This window comes from Artemia franciscana, chromosome 11, assembly GCF_032884065.1.
Source record: "Artemia franciscana chromosome 11, ASM3288406v1, whole genome shotgun sequence".
Taxonomy (NCBI): Eukaryota; Metazoa; Arthropoda; class Branchiopoda; order Anostraca; family Artemiidae; genus Artemia; species Artemia franciscana.
The window spans coordinates 46,301,903-46,316,796 of record NC_088873.1 but is presented as its reverse complement, the minus strand read 5'-3'; the positions used below and the strand labels follow the sequence as shown (position 1 = coordinate 46,316,796).

At 35.4% G+C, this 14,894-nt stretch overlaps 1 protein-coding gene across 1 annotated transcript in view; it reads right to left on the bottom strand.

The window, feature by feature from the left end:
- The window catches only part of LOC136033296 (uncharacterized), a 71,483-nt gene that overhangs the window by 24,425 nt on the left and 32,164 nt on the right, over positions 1-14,894 (bottom strand). Inside the window, exon 4 of the mRNA XM_065714065.1 lies at positions 10,315-10,503. Coding sequence (XP_065570137.1) covers positions 10,315-10,503 — 189 coding nt within the window. The remainder of the gene's footprint in view (positions 1-10,314; positions 10,504-14,894) is intronic.

Genomic DNA, 14,894 nt, shown 5'->3' with positions numbered 1-14,894 from the left:
GTATATGAGGGAGGCTGCCCCCTACTCGACTCCTGGCTCTATACGCTAAAGTTTGACTTTTTGTCAACGTTCTGTAAGAACAACTGCTGAAACGCAAGGGTAAAGGAATTGGAATAAGAAGTTTTTAAAGCACTAAAAAAAAAAATAGAAACGGTTAACCTAACTAAAATATCTAGAACGCAGACAATAAATAAAACAATTAATTATCACCAATGGTAATTGTCTCCTCGAATGAACTCTTAGTATAATTGTTACTACTTTTCGTTAGAATGGTGAAAACGAGCCAAAATATTTTTCAAATTTGGCTCCTGCACACCCCCTATACTGGCTTCTATTTCAAATAGCAGACAATGTGTGTCAGAGATAAAAACTCCCGGTTTCAAATACCATTGTATAGTCACGTTGCAAGTCCACACGACTTTTCTTTGATGCTGAAATTCTTCATTAGAGTAAACGCAATACTGAGCCAAAGGTTATAAAACGTGAATGATAAAATAAATTCGGAGAAGTCTGAGCTATGCAATGTGATAGAGTGACAGGGGGGGGGGGGCGAATTCGATAGTTTAAAGGAATCTGCATTAAAACATGTTAAATGTTTTCACAAGCGTAGCGTTTTCGTTCAGCATTTTCAAAGGTACATATGCGAGCGATCTTGTTCAACGAGGGTGTCGTTTCTTAGACAAAAACGTCAAGTTCGTAGCATATAGACAATAAAAGAAGAAAACTCATTTGACCAAGCCATTAGGTAGTATAGGAAACGAGAACGGACGAAAAATGCAGCGGTGCCAAATATTGAAATCATATTAAGTTCCGTTTACGCCATCCGTAAGGTGATACTTCAATCTTGTAATGGCGAGCCATATTGTGTGGAGAAGGATGCCCGAATTAGCAAGAAGTTGCTACTCTTTTAGCTTGTTAAAAAAAATTGTTGAAAATTATTTTCCCTCTCAATTTTTTTTTTTGTCGAGGATTCATTCAAGTCTATTTAAAATATTTAATTTAACTAATACATTTAATTTTAATTAGATACTTAAATATTATACGTAAAACACTCGAGAAGTGAAGTTTGGTTAGTGCTAATAAAATATACCTAAATAAGATGAAAATAAAATAGTTTAGAAACAAATTTTGGATATGTATTTGCATATTAGGGATAGGGTGTGTGTGTGGGGGGGGGGTAAAGCATAGCGTATATTAAATACGTAACCTAAATAAACCTATTCTAACCTAACCAAAATACCAACTAAATATTTAATTAATATCCATTAATATCTACATAATATCCTAAATATTTAATTAATGTCAATTAATATCCATTCAATTAATATATTAATTAATATCCAATAATATCCATGGTCAGACACTATGTTTTATCACTGTACAATGCAAACTAACCGGGATGAAAACCCTTAAAATTCTTTTAAATCCTTTCTTAAGACCTATTCCTGCCCCCATTTGGCCCTTTTGACCTACTTTTTGGCCCTAGACGGTTGCCCGACAGGGACGATCTCGTGCTATCCGCCATCCTTCATCTGTAGAACGCATCATAAGATTATTCTTTTCGGCCAGCTGTCTAGGGCGAAACGGAAAGCAGGTCGTCCTCGTCTGATTACAGAAACAGGGATCCTTGGATCCTTACTTCCCCTCCCCCCAAATCTCGAAATTTTCACTAGTTGACCTTATAGCTTTTATGTGAATTAATTTGCCCGTTTTGGCAATCAATTCGAAGTTAAGCCCCCCCCCCCCCCTAGAACAATATCCTGCTTATGTTCTAGATGTTCTAGAAATGATAGCAAGATGCCTTGAAATCGGTAGCTTAGGAAACTAAGGTCGCTTGGTCCTATTTTTTTTTCTTTGGAATATAAACCTATTCCCTTTGGGTCTTCTTTTTTTGTTATTTATATTCATTTGATTATCTTTTTATCGATATTTTACTGGGCATACGACGGAATAGCTCTGAGGCTGACAAGTTGGAGAAGTGTGTATCAATTGTGTTTAAAAAAAAAGAATAGAAAATTCTATTTGACTATTTGATGACTAACAGCAAAGCCTGTCGGGTGAATGGCACGAAAAAAGCATTATGCATCCTTCTTTAACAAAGAAAAAATTATTTCCCCCCCCCCCACCACAAAAATTGAAGTCCACATTAGCTGGCAAACCTGAATCCGAGACCTCTACGCAAATTTTAGTTTTTAGTCATTCTAATGGCGCACTTCGAGAAGAAGATAATTACACAACGATTTTTAAACAAAAAGACGAGAAGTTATACAAAAAAGCTTATATTTACCGAACAATTCTACAAATGAATGTGATCTTAATAAAAAGAAACGGTCCAGCTAGAAAAGAATTTCTTGTGAGTGGTACATGTTGTCACGAACCTTGGCCCATAGTAACCGAAAATTTAAAAAGGGTTAGAAAAAAAGCCCAGAAAAGATAAATCTTTATTTGCAGCAAATACAAGAATGGTAACTAATATGTTGGTTAATCTTAATGGCAAAAGTTCATTGCAGAAAAAAAACTTATAGGAATTTCGAAAAATGGCCAGAAACCCCACAAAAATGATTTCTGATTTAAATGAAAACCTCACCATTGGATTCAACATAGCCAAAACCACTATTTAGGGCAATTAAAGACTCCCATCTTGACCAACAAGGAAAATCACTTTTTCATATGGGAAGGAGTTACGTGTCTCCTTTTTTTATGCTTGCTCTTTCGTTGTTTTTCTGTCGCCGCTAATGGGGTACTGAACATCATTGAGTGATTTTTAAGGGTTCATTTGAAAGGAAATTGCTATATCTAGTGCCTTTTGCAAGTATTAAATAAAAAAAAACAAGTTTTTTGAAATGAAAGTAAGGAGCGACATTAAAACTTAAAACGAACAGAATTTACTCCGTATATGAAAGGGGCTTTTCCCCTCGACACACCCCTCCTTACGCTTAAGTTTTTTATTGTTTTAAAAAGTAGAGTTGCGAGAAAGAATCAAACTTTAGCGCAAGGAGCAGGGTGTCGAGGAGGAAAAGCCCCTTCATATACGGAGTAATTTCTGTTCGTTTTAAGTTTTAATGTCGCTCCTTACTTTTATTTCAAAAAACTTGTTTTTTTTTTATTTAATTTCTGAAAGTTTTTGAATTAATGCATGTCTGATTTTGGCTCTCCGTACATAAATTATTAAAATGAAATTTGCATATTAATTCTTTTTTTGGCTATATGGCTTTCTCTTAGTTTTGATCAGACGATTTTGAGAAATAAGGGGTGGGGAAGGAGGCCTAGTTGCCCTCCAGTTTTCGGTTACTTAAAAAGGCAACTAGATCTTTTATTTTTTAACGAACGTTTTCATTAGTAAAAAAAATACGTAACTTAAGAATTAACTTACGTAACAAACTTTTATATTCTTATATTTTTGATTATATATATGAGAGGGTTGGTCCCCTCGTTAATACCTTACTTTTCACGCTAAATCTTGTTTTGTCCCAATTCTTTAAGAATGACCCCTGAATCAGAAAGGCCGTAGAATAAATAGTTGAAATTACTTAAAAAAATTTTAGCATAAAGAGCGAAGTATTTATCTCATCCTAAATACCTCGCTCTTTATGCTAAAATATTTTTAGAACCCCTCATATGCGTAATAATCCCTGTTCGTTTTAAGTTTTAATGCTTCTCCTTACTTTCAATTGAAAAAACTTTTTCATGTTTATATTTTCATTGTTTTTTTTTATAGTAATGCTAGAAAGTCCTGCGCCCTTTTCATTGAATTTCTCTTCCCCCATGAAATATTCCTCCAAGGAAAGATCCTCCCATATAGCCCCCTCCCTTGAACCCCACATCCAAACCAAAAAAATCCCCCTGATAACGTCGGTACACTTCCCAGTAACTATTACTGTATGTAAACATTAGTCAAAGTTTGTAACTTGCAGCCCCTCCCCCAGGGACTGTGGGGGGTAAGTCATCTCCAAAGACATAGTTATTGTGGTTTTCGACTATGTGGAACAAAGTGGCTATCTCAAAATTTTGATCCGTTGACTTTGGGAAAAAATGAGCGTGGGAGGGGGCCTAGGTGCCCTCCAATTTTTTTGGTCACTTAAAAAGGGCACTAAAACTTTTTATTTCCGTTAGAATGAGCCCTCTTGCAACACTCTAGGACCACTTGGTCGATACGATGACCCCTGGGAAAAAAAAACAAAAAAAAACAAAAAAACAAATAAACACGCACCCGTGATTTGTCTTCTGGCAAAAAATACGAAATTCCACATTTTTGTAGATTGGACCTTGAAATGTTTTCTATAGGGTTCTCTGATACGCTGAATGCGATGGTGCGATTTTCGTTAAGATCCTATGACTTTTAGGGGGTGTTACCACCTATTTTCCAAAATCAGGCAAATTTTCTCAGGCTCGTAACTTTTGATGACAAAGACTAAATTTGATGAAACTTATATATTTAAAATCAGCATAAAAATCCGATTCTTTTGATATATCTTTTAGCATCGAAATTCCGTTTTTTAGAGTTTCTTTTACTATTGAGCCGGGTCGCTCCTTACTACAGTTCGTTACCACGAACTGTTTGATTATAAACTAAAATGCAGTTTTGACAAAAACAGCATATTCATTTTCAAAGTGATGAACCTTCCAGGGTATGATTCCCTGGGGTTCCTTCTTTACTAGATCCAGCTAAGAAAAACCAAAGGCTTTTTCCTGGAAGTTTCTAGTAAATATTGTTAAAAATAAACTAATAATATTTTTAAATGTTTTTAACAATAGTTTTTGCTTGGTGCTGCAGAGAGCTGTTAGTAGTATTAGTCTTAGCTGAACTGGGAATCGAATGGTGTTTTTCCGTAGTTTACCGAAAAAAAAGGGTTAGACTTGTTACGAAAATAAACCAAGGGACTTTTAACTAACAGCTAATTTCATTTCATTATAATTTATAATTTTTCTCAAGGTATAGCGTGGAAATCCTAACATTTAATGATTCCCCAAAAGAGCAAAAAAAGCTTTCTCTTTCATCTAAAAATGACTTCTATTTCATTTTAGATCTTTTTCATTATTTACTTCATTATTTTATTCTATTTCATAATTTCATCGACAAAATTTCCTTCTCTTTCATCTAGATTACGGATAAACTTTAAAAATCCTTCTATTCCTGTAGCGCCGCATAAAACGAGACTTCGTGGAATCGGCTATTATAACTCGGCCCTCCAAAGGTAAAAGTACGTATCTACACTTTTCATTATTTCGATAAATCACGGCTCAAAGTTTGAGTACTTTTGAGAGCTTCAAATACGGTTTACGGTGAAACTGGACACTGGCTAATTCTGGAAATTAGTTAAATAGGTAAACAAATATGGGGATTTCATATTTTTAAGTAAAATTTTCTATTATTACTGCCCCGAAGCCTGAAACAGTAGATACGTACTTTTACCATTGGACCGTTACTCATATAAAGAGGCGCTCTCAAAAGGTAAAAGTGCGTATATGACATATACGTACTTTTACCTTTGACTCGAGACTCGAATTCGAATGAAGTCCCAAAGGTAAAAGTCTGTATAAAACATAAAACGCACTTTTACTCTGCCCAAAACCCCGTATCTATGACGTATACCGAAGGTAAAACCACGTATGAAGCATGTACAACAAGTCATTTTTTTATTCAAATAATTAGAAGTTAAAAAATAAAAAAAATAAAAAGAAATCACTGAAATACTGCAGGCAGCTAAGAAACACAGCCGTGCTTCAGCAAATCGACAGAAGCTGTTGATGAAGGCATAGTGCGCCAAAATGTACGGCGATTCTCATTCATAAAAGGTACAAGTTTTTCCAAGATGGCCTTTTTCTTTTCTGGCTTTACCCCCCTTGCGCCAAGAATCGGATCTGGCAAAGGATACTTTGCCTCTTTGATTGTACTAACCAGCTTTTTTGGCACAAAACTTAGACTCTTTTCTTCACCCTCAGGGCTAGTTTTATAGAACAGTTCTGTTTTTCCCTTCTTAAAACAGACCTCACTGAACTCATCAATGGTCACGCCCAAGTTCTTCATGACGATGCCAGGAGCTTTTAAGCTTTTCCACTGGCAAAAGTCTTCTATGTCCATTTTCACGGCTTTCGTGAATTTTCTACTTTTTTCTATGGTGTCGCACAAATCTTCAAAGTCAAGAACATCCCTTTTTCGAATTCGAGACTCAATCGATCCGTGTATGGAGTCAGCCCCCATGTGCGTATGGCCTTTCACTAGATACTTGATACGAATCGTTTCAGGTCCTCCTTCACTGTTGACTATCAGTACAAATTCACTAAAAATTGTCCAATTTTTGTTCTGGGCACAGCAATTGTCAGTATAAAAAATGAAGTGCAAGATATCCCTATTCATCTTTAAGACCTTGTGGAAGGCACTACCTATATCAGGTGCATCACGTCCTTGTCGAGATTCGTTCCAAACAACGCAAAGGTTCTGGTTTTGTTGGGTGGCCTTAACGGGGGCAAACGTCTCATTAAAACACACGAGTCTTGATAGAAAAAAGGCCTCCTTTCTGCTGTGCATGATGGGAAGCAATAACACTTTTTGTAGGTCCACGGTGAACAACATGGTAGTTGAATCTTTTTCGTATTTCTGCTTATCTTCAGAAAATGCTTTTGAAACCTGTTCAACAAGATCTTTGTGCTTTCTGTACAGTTCAGTCTCTTTCTCGGTTGCCTCACCATTTGTACCAGGAGTTCTCGCAGCCCCTACTTTCTCTTTTAATAGTGTGCAAATGTCACAGCTGTCACTTTGGGGCATGCACAATGATACTTTCATACCATTAAGAATCTTCCTATATGTCTCATCACAGATTTTATTTGCTGGATATTTTTCATTAAAGTCTTCTGCCATAAATTTGTAGCTCAAATCACGAGAAAGGTACCGAACATTTGGAGCGTGAGCTCGACGATAGTGTGGAATTGCTGGCTGAAAGCTTTCAATGTGCTGCATCACAAGGCTTCGATCAACTTTGTTTGGTGGCCCTGCCACTTTATGGCCCCTTCCGTCCTTGAGCTCATTCCCAAGAGCATCCCTTTCAATTTTTGACTTGATTGTAAAAATCACTCTGTCATTCTTGCCAAATCCTAGACAACCAAGGAATGTAGACTTGCAAACTGGCAAGTTTTCAACTTTTGGGGTAAGTGTGGGGTATTCATTCAAATTTCTGGGAAGGCTGTACCTAACTGTAGTTTTTTTTCTACACGCAGCTTCTGGGGCAATAGTCCTTCTTTTAACTGGTAGGAATGTCAGCAAAGAAGCGAGCCACATTTGTCTTGATTTATATTCTTTGCTCCAACATGTGTCATAAATTTTCCTGAATTCTACACTGGAAAACCTCAAACATGAGTTTGTACATTTGTTAGATTTACAGCCAGGTTCGTCAGGAAATGGATACTTCTTAACATCTCTTTCAAATTTATCTTTTTCTGAGCGAACTCGTTTTGGAGTAAGGTCAACAATAGACCTTCCTTCTCCTCCACCATTTTCTTCACGTCTATTTTCTCTATCTTGTCCCACAGACCTTGCTGCTACAGCGTCAATTACACACATGACATGGTCTGAGGAATCAGGTTCACAAACAGCATTGTTGCTTTCATTAGATGGTTGATTGTCCAAATTTAGCTGGTCATCTTGGGTCTCATAAGCTGCTGCATCCGAAGCCGAATCTTCCAAGGGCAGGAAAGGATCGGTAGGAAAATGGATCAGATTGTACTCTGGATGATCTGATGTAAGATCATTACTGACCGAAAGAGGAACTAAATCTGTAAAGAGCTTTCTCCTCTTCTTCAAAGTTGTCTGCCTTTCATCATCAGAAGACCCAAATGTCCCTTCAACGTCCTCCCAGTCAATATCAGACTCATCACTATCACCTCTACTTAAATCTTCTTTTTCGAATTCTTCATCAGCAAAGTGTTTTAACTGTGCCTTAGTTTTAGCTTCTCCATCAGTGGTGTCCCTTGATCGAGAATGTCCAGAAAAATTGGGTGATATGTCTGTTGTTTGATTTATCTGGATGATTTCTGGGGGGGAACAGGAACTAGCTCCTCGTTGCTCTTCACTGGAAGATGGCAAGTCGGTATTTGAAGTTGATGCCACATTTGTACTTGCTTGACATGCCAATGTCCTGAAAAATTGGAATTCTAAGAACTTGTTATCAACCTTGATTATCTCAGATGAAAGAGGGGGTTCTAGGGCTATTTTGATACATTTTTTTTTGTTTCTAAGGTAAGCAATATTTAGAGGCCCTCAATTTTTTCTCAATGTTGTAATAGTTGACCAAACTAATCCCTGATTATCTCAGATGACAGAGAAGGTTCTAGGGGTTATTTTGATGCATCCCTTGTTTTTTATTTTATTTCAAAGGTAAGTCATGTTTGTAGGCAATACTAAAAAAATGGCTTTAGGTGGTTGGTTGGTAATTTGGTATGACGCTGCTCTCCTGTACTAATTCGACAGCTACATAGCTAGCTGTGTAAACTGGTTGTAGCGGGTCTGTTGTACCTACCTGGTAGTACAGATGGGGTTTTACCAGAGGGTTTAGGCCTACTTGGAGAAAAGGTTCCAAAATAGCATGAAGCAAAATTTTCTTACCTTAAATCTCTTTCCTTTTGTATAACCAACGCTCTCTGTAAATTTAGAAAGCCTCTTGACATTCTATGCCAGTACTCTTTAATAGCTCAGAGTTGGCTGGTTGTTCAGCTCTGCTCTGGTAAACAAACAATGATGATTGTGCTGAATCATGACATATACGTACTTTGACCTTTGGTTTCCTTTCTCATTTTAATGTGCCGGCCAAAGGCAAAAGTACGTACCAAGGGTGAAAGTACGTATCTACACAGATACGTACTTTTACCTTTGGATGCGCCCAGAAATTTTTCAGATACGTACTTTATCCATATGCTATTTCCGTTAATATTTGGACTAGAGCCTTCTTACATATACCATTCGATTCAGCACATTTTTTTTAGTATGGTGGTGGCATTAAGTCGAGAAGTGAAAAATTGTGCATATACGTACTTTTACCTTTGGAGGGCCGAACTGTTGAGCATATCGGAAGCAAAAATTCATGGGTGCTATATTATAAGAAATAAATGTTATGGATGAGTGAAAAAAAAATGTCTTTCGGATTTAACGGCGAGCATATGAACAGCGTTTCTTGATACTAAAAAAACTTCAGGCACCAAATATACGGTAGAGACTATTATGATAGCGAAGTCTCAGTTTCAGTTTCTTTTGTTAGATTATAACTATATCTAACTATTATAAAACGTGCTTTTGAAAAAAAAACTAAGTTTTCTTCTGAGTACTGATGAGTAGGCTAATAAGATGAACGAAAACGGATTGAACGAATCGATTGAGCATTTTAAAAGATTCAAACTATGAATATCAGTTGGAAAAAAAATACATAACGCCCAAGAGCATATCCAGGATTTTTTTCGGGGGGGGGGGGCATTTTAAAAAAACAAATGAGAAATTTGTTCAGGGGGGGGTAAACTATCCTACTCCCCCTGGATACGGATTTGATAACGCCTTTTGAATTACTGTGATGTTCTGCTAAGCCCCTTAAATTTTTGCTGGCAATCCCAATCTAAATAAAAACTAAACTAAGATCTAATCTAATCGAACAAAATCTGAATCTAAAAAAAAACTAAGAGATTTTGCAGCTTGTCAAAATCTAAAAAAAAAATCTAAAAAAAAATCTAAACTAAAATCTAAAAAAACTAAGAGATTTTGCAGCATGCCAAAATCTAAAAAAAAATATAAAAAAAAAATTTAAACTAAAATCTAAAAAAAAACTAAGAGATTTTGCAGCTTGCCAAAATCTAAAAAAAAAATCTAAAAAAAAACTAATCTAAAAAAAATCTAAACTAAAATCTAAAAAAAAACTAAGAGATTTTGCAGCTTGTCACAGTGCTTTAACGGAGGCGTGTCCCCAACCTTGTACAACCTTCAGTAGCACTTACACAATCTGTTATGACTAATATAACGATTAATGCGTGAGTGATAATCATGAGTTGTAAATTGGGGAGGGGGGGATTTGATTTGAAAATACCTTTGTTTACTATTTTTATTGAAAATGCCATTTTTGGCATTTACATTGAAAAAAACGAATTTTGATTTTGAAAACCACGTATTGCTCCCGCCTCGCATTTTCTTGAATTGACGTCACTAGTTAACTTTAAGAAGTTTGGTTATGAATCTCGGTTTGACGAAAATGTCACATAACGCCGTTTGAATCATCGCACCCTATCTGTCTCACGCCCTAGATTTTACCTGACATCTTTACTTTAAAAAATATTACAAACCTTTCAAAGTTTTTTCACAGTGCTGACGGAGATGTGTTACCAACCTTGTGCAAGTCCCTTCGGGAGCGCTAACACATTCTGTTTGACTTATATAACGAACTGTCTCGGTCATACAGTCGTTATAACCTTTTCTGTACTGGTCTGGACTTCTGTATAATTGATCCAAGTAAGCCGTAATTTCGCATTTATCTAAAAGACACGCTGATTTAAGGGTTTGAAGTCTAGGAAGGTGGTCTCCTTCCCTGCACTCCAAGAGGGAACACTTTGGAGGAGGGGGGAATAAAAAAGAAAACAAAATCAAATTAAATGACAAACACAGAAAAGCCCTGAGTTACCTAGGGGTATCTTCTTTTCCCGCGTACCTATACCTGCGACGAAATATGACAGGATACTATTCTGGCAAGAAACACAAATAAGCACATAAAAATGAGAAAGACAAATAGAAATAAATTCTGTCATGGAAAATAAAAGAAAATCCCCTCATACGTTGTTATGTTTAATCGAATTTGTTTTATAATATCAAATGACAAGATTGGCCCGAAAATTTTGTTTTGTTTATAACAGGAAAATCCAGAAAGAAGTTGGATTGGAACTTGAGGCTTACGTATATCGCGAGCCCTGGTGGAACTTCGTTGAGATAAGGATGCTAAAAGAAGATTTAAAAAATATTTTTAGTTTTAATTTTCACATTTTGATGTAAGTTCTTATAATATATATATATATATATATATATATATATATATATATATATATATATATATATATATATATATATATATATATATATATATATATATATATATTCCTTTCCAAAAGGAAGATAAGAAAGAGTTGCGGTCTACATATTATAAATATGCGAAGTACCTCTTACGGCTTCCACCATGGACAAGTCGGTATGGGATTATCGACCCTAATGAAGCGATTATAGCCCAGATCGTCAGATATAACTCTAATACTGTTACTCAACCTTGGGCAATTATTTTGAGGCAATAGGTTTTGTTTTTTGTAGTTAGATATTCATTCGTTCTTTATTTTTCTTGTTTTTGTGTATTCTTTTGTAGTGCGTTTTTGCTTTTTTATCTTATACTCCATCTGTTTCTTTTGATGGGAAATAAAAATATACATACATATATATACATATATATATATATATATATATATATATATATATATATATATATATATATATATATATATATATATATATATATATATATATATATATATATATATATACTGTCTTGGAAAGAAATTCCCTATAATTGTTTCTAAGTTGTTTTTATTTAGTGAGGCTTACGTATCTATCACACAGGTAATGTATATCCCCTAAAAAAACAAAAAAAAAAAACAAAAAAAACAAAAAAAAACGCTCCATAGAAGCTAATTTGACAAAGCTAACTTTTTTTCAATACTTCTGATTCTTATTATCTGTCTATTAACAGTAAAAACATTTGGTACTGGTCTGTTATAGCGCCTATGTATATAGAAGCTAAGTAGGACCGAATTATTCGCTAGTTTTTTTCAGCTTCGCGTGAGACAAAACAAAGAGAAGTGACTGAATAGATGAGAAATATATAATTTGGGCTATATATTTGCATATTAGGCGGAGATGTAGGGGTAAGGAATTTGAACAGTGTGAAGAAAACAATTCTTACTTCATAATATGCAGAATAATTGCACCTAACAGATTTTGCATACGGACCTGCTATACTTTACCTCCATCCCCCAACCCCTAATGCGCAAATATATAGCCCAAATTTGTTTCTAAAGAGTTATATTTTTTTAACTGAAAGTAAGGAGCGACATTACAGCATAAAACGAACTGGAATTATTCCAAATATGAAAGGGGATGGCCCCTCTTCAAAGCCCAGCTCTTTACGCTAAGGTTCGACTCTTTCTCACCACTCTACTTTTTAAAACCACAAAAAACTTTAGCGTAAAGAGCGGGACATTGAGGAGACAGCCCTTATCAAACAGTTCGTGGTAACAAACTGTAGTAAAGACTCATAAGGAGCGACCCGGCTCAATAGTAAACGAAACTCTAAAAACGGAATTTTGATACTAAAAGATACATCAAAAGAATCGGATTTTGATCCTGATTTTAAATATATAATTTTAGTCTTTGTCATCAAAAGTTATGAGCCTGAGAAAATTTGCCTTATTTTGGAAAATAGGGGGAAACACCCCCTAAAAGTCATAGAATCGAAAATCACTCCATCGCATTCAGCGTATCAGAGAACCCTGTTGCAAAAATTGCAACCTCCTATCTACAAAAATGTAGAATTTCGTATTTTTTTTGCCAGAAGATAGATCACGGGTGCGTGTTTATTTGTTGATTTTTTTTTTTTTTTTCCAGGGGTCATCGCATCGACCAGGTGGTCCTAGAATGTCGCAAAAGGGCTCATTCTAACGGAAATGAAAATTTCTAGTGCCCTTTTTGAGTGACCAAAAAAATTGGAGGGCACCTATTATTGCCTACCCTCCATATTAAAAATTGGAGGGCACCAATAATAACAAATTATTGCTTATATCGGTCATTATTTAACAAAATTCGAACTTTAAATGTAAAGAGCGAGGTATTGAACAAGGGGCTAACCTCCTCATATACGGAATATGAGGTTCGCCCCCTCGTCAATACTTAGCTCTTTACGCTAATGTTTGGAAATCTGTTCAAATTCTTAAAGAATGACCCCTGAATGACAAAGGCCATTTAATTAGAATAATTAGCTCTTTTGAAATTACTGAAGATACTTTAGCGTAAAGAGCGATGTATTGACGAGGGGACTAACCCCCTCATATGCGTAATAATTTCTGTTAGTTTTAAGTTTTAATGTTACTTATTACTTTCATTTGAAAAAAAAAACTTATTTTTTATTCAATTGTTTTTCTGATTGTTTTTTAAATAATGCTCGGAAATCCAGCTCCCCCTTCATGGAAATTCTCTTTCCCCATGAAAAATTCTTCCATGGAAAGATTCTCTCACGTAACCAAATCCCCAGAGCCCCACCTGAAAAAAATCCCCCTGAAAACGTATCTATACTTACCAATAACCAATACTAAATGTTAACAATTGGGCAAAGTTCATAACTTGCAGCCCTTCTCACCAGGACTGTGGGGGATTAATTCGTCCTCAAAGATATACCTATTAAACATTTCGACTATGCTGAACGAAATAGCTATTTCAAAATTTTGATCATGTGACTTCGGGAAAAAATAACCGTGGGAAGCGCCCAGTTGTCCTCCAACTTTTTTGGTCACTTAACTTTTAATTACCGTTCGAACGAGCCCTCTCGCGAAATTCTAGGACCACTGGATCGACACCATCGCCCCTGTGGAAAACAGACAAAAAGCAAAACAAGCAAATAAACACGCATCCGTGATCTTTCTTCTGGCAAAAAATACAAAATTCCTTATTTCTGCAGATGGAAGCTTGAAAGTTATACAGCACGGTTCTCGAATACGCACGTTCTACGCACGTTCTACGAATACATACGCACGAATTCAATACGCACGTTCTCGAATACACGGTTCTGATTGTGTAATTTTCATTAAGATTCTATAACTTTTAGGGAATGTTTCACCTTTTTTTCGAAAATAAGGCAAATTTTCCCAGGCTCGTAACTTTTGATGGGTAGGACTAACCTTATGAAACATATATATTTAAAATCAGAATAAAAATCAAATTCTTTTATATGTATCTATTTCTATCAAAATTCTGTTTTTTACAGTTTCGGTTACTATTGAGCCGCCTCGCTCATTACTTAAAGTACGTTACCACGAACTATTTGATAGACGCTATAACAGACAAGTACCAAACATTTAATTACCGATTCCCACACAACTCCAAATTTCTCACAGAAATTTACAATATTAATAATAATTAAAGAAAAAAAACAAGTTTTTTAGCTGAAAGTAAGGAGCGACATTAAAACTTAAAACGAACAGAAATTACTTCGTATATGAAAGGAGCTGCTTCCTCATCAACGCCCCGCTCTTTACGCTAAAGTTTGACTCTTTCTCTTAATTCTGCTTTTTAAAACAGTAAAAAATTTTAGTGTAAAGAGCAGGGCATTGATGAGGAAGCAGCCCCTTTCATATACGAAGTAATTTCTGTTCGTTTTAAGTTTTAATGTCGCTCCTTACTTTCAGCTAAAAAAAAACTAGTTTTTTTTATTTAATTTCTGAACGTTTTTGAATCAATGCATGTTTTGATTTTGGCTCTCCGCAGAGGAATAATTAACACGAAATTTGCAAGTTTTTTTTTGGGCTAAATGGCTTTCTCATAGCTTGGTCGAATGATTTTGAGAAAAAAAGGAACGGTGGAGGAAGCCTAGTTGCCCAACAATTTTTTGGTTACTTAAAAAGGCAACTAGAACTTTTAATTTTTTACGAATGTTTTTATTAGTAAAAGATAGACGTAACTTATAAATTAGCTCACGTAACGAACTTTTGTAATCTCATGTTTTTATTACATATATGAGGGGTTCATCCCCTCGTCAGTACCTCGCTCTTTACAATAAAGATTAAATTTTGTATCAATTCATTAAGAATGACCCATGAATCACAAAAGCCGTAGAATA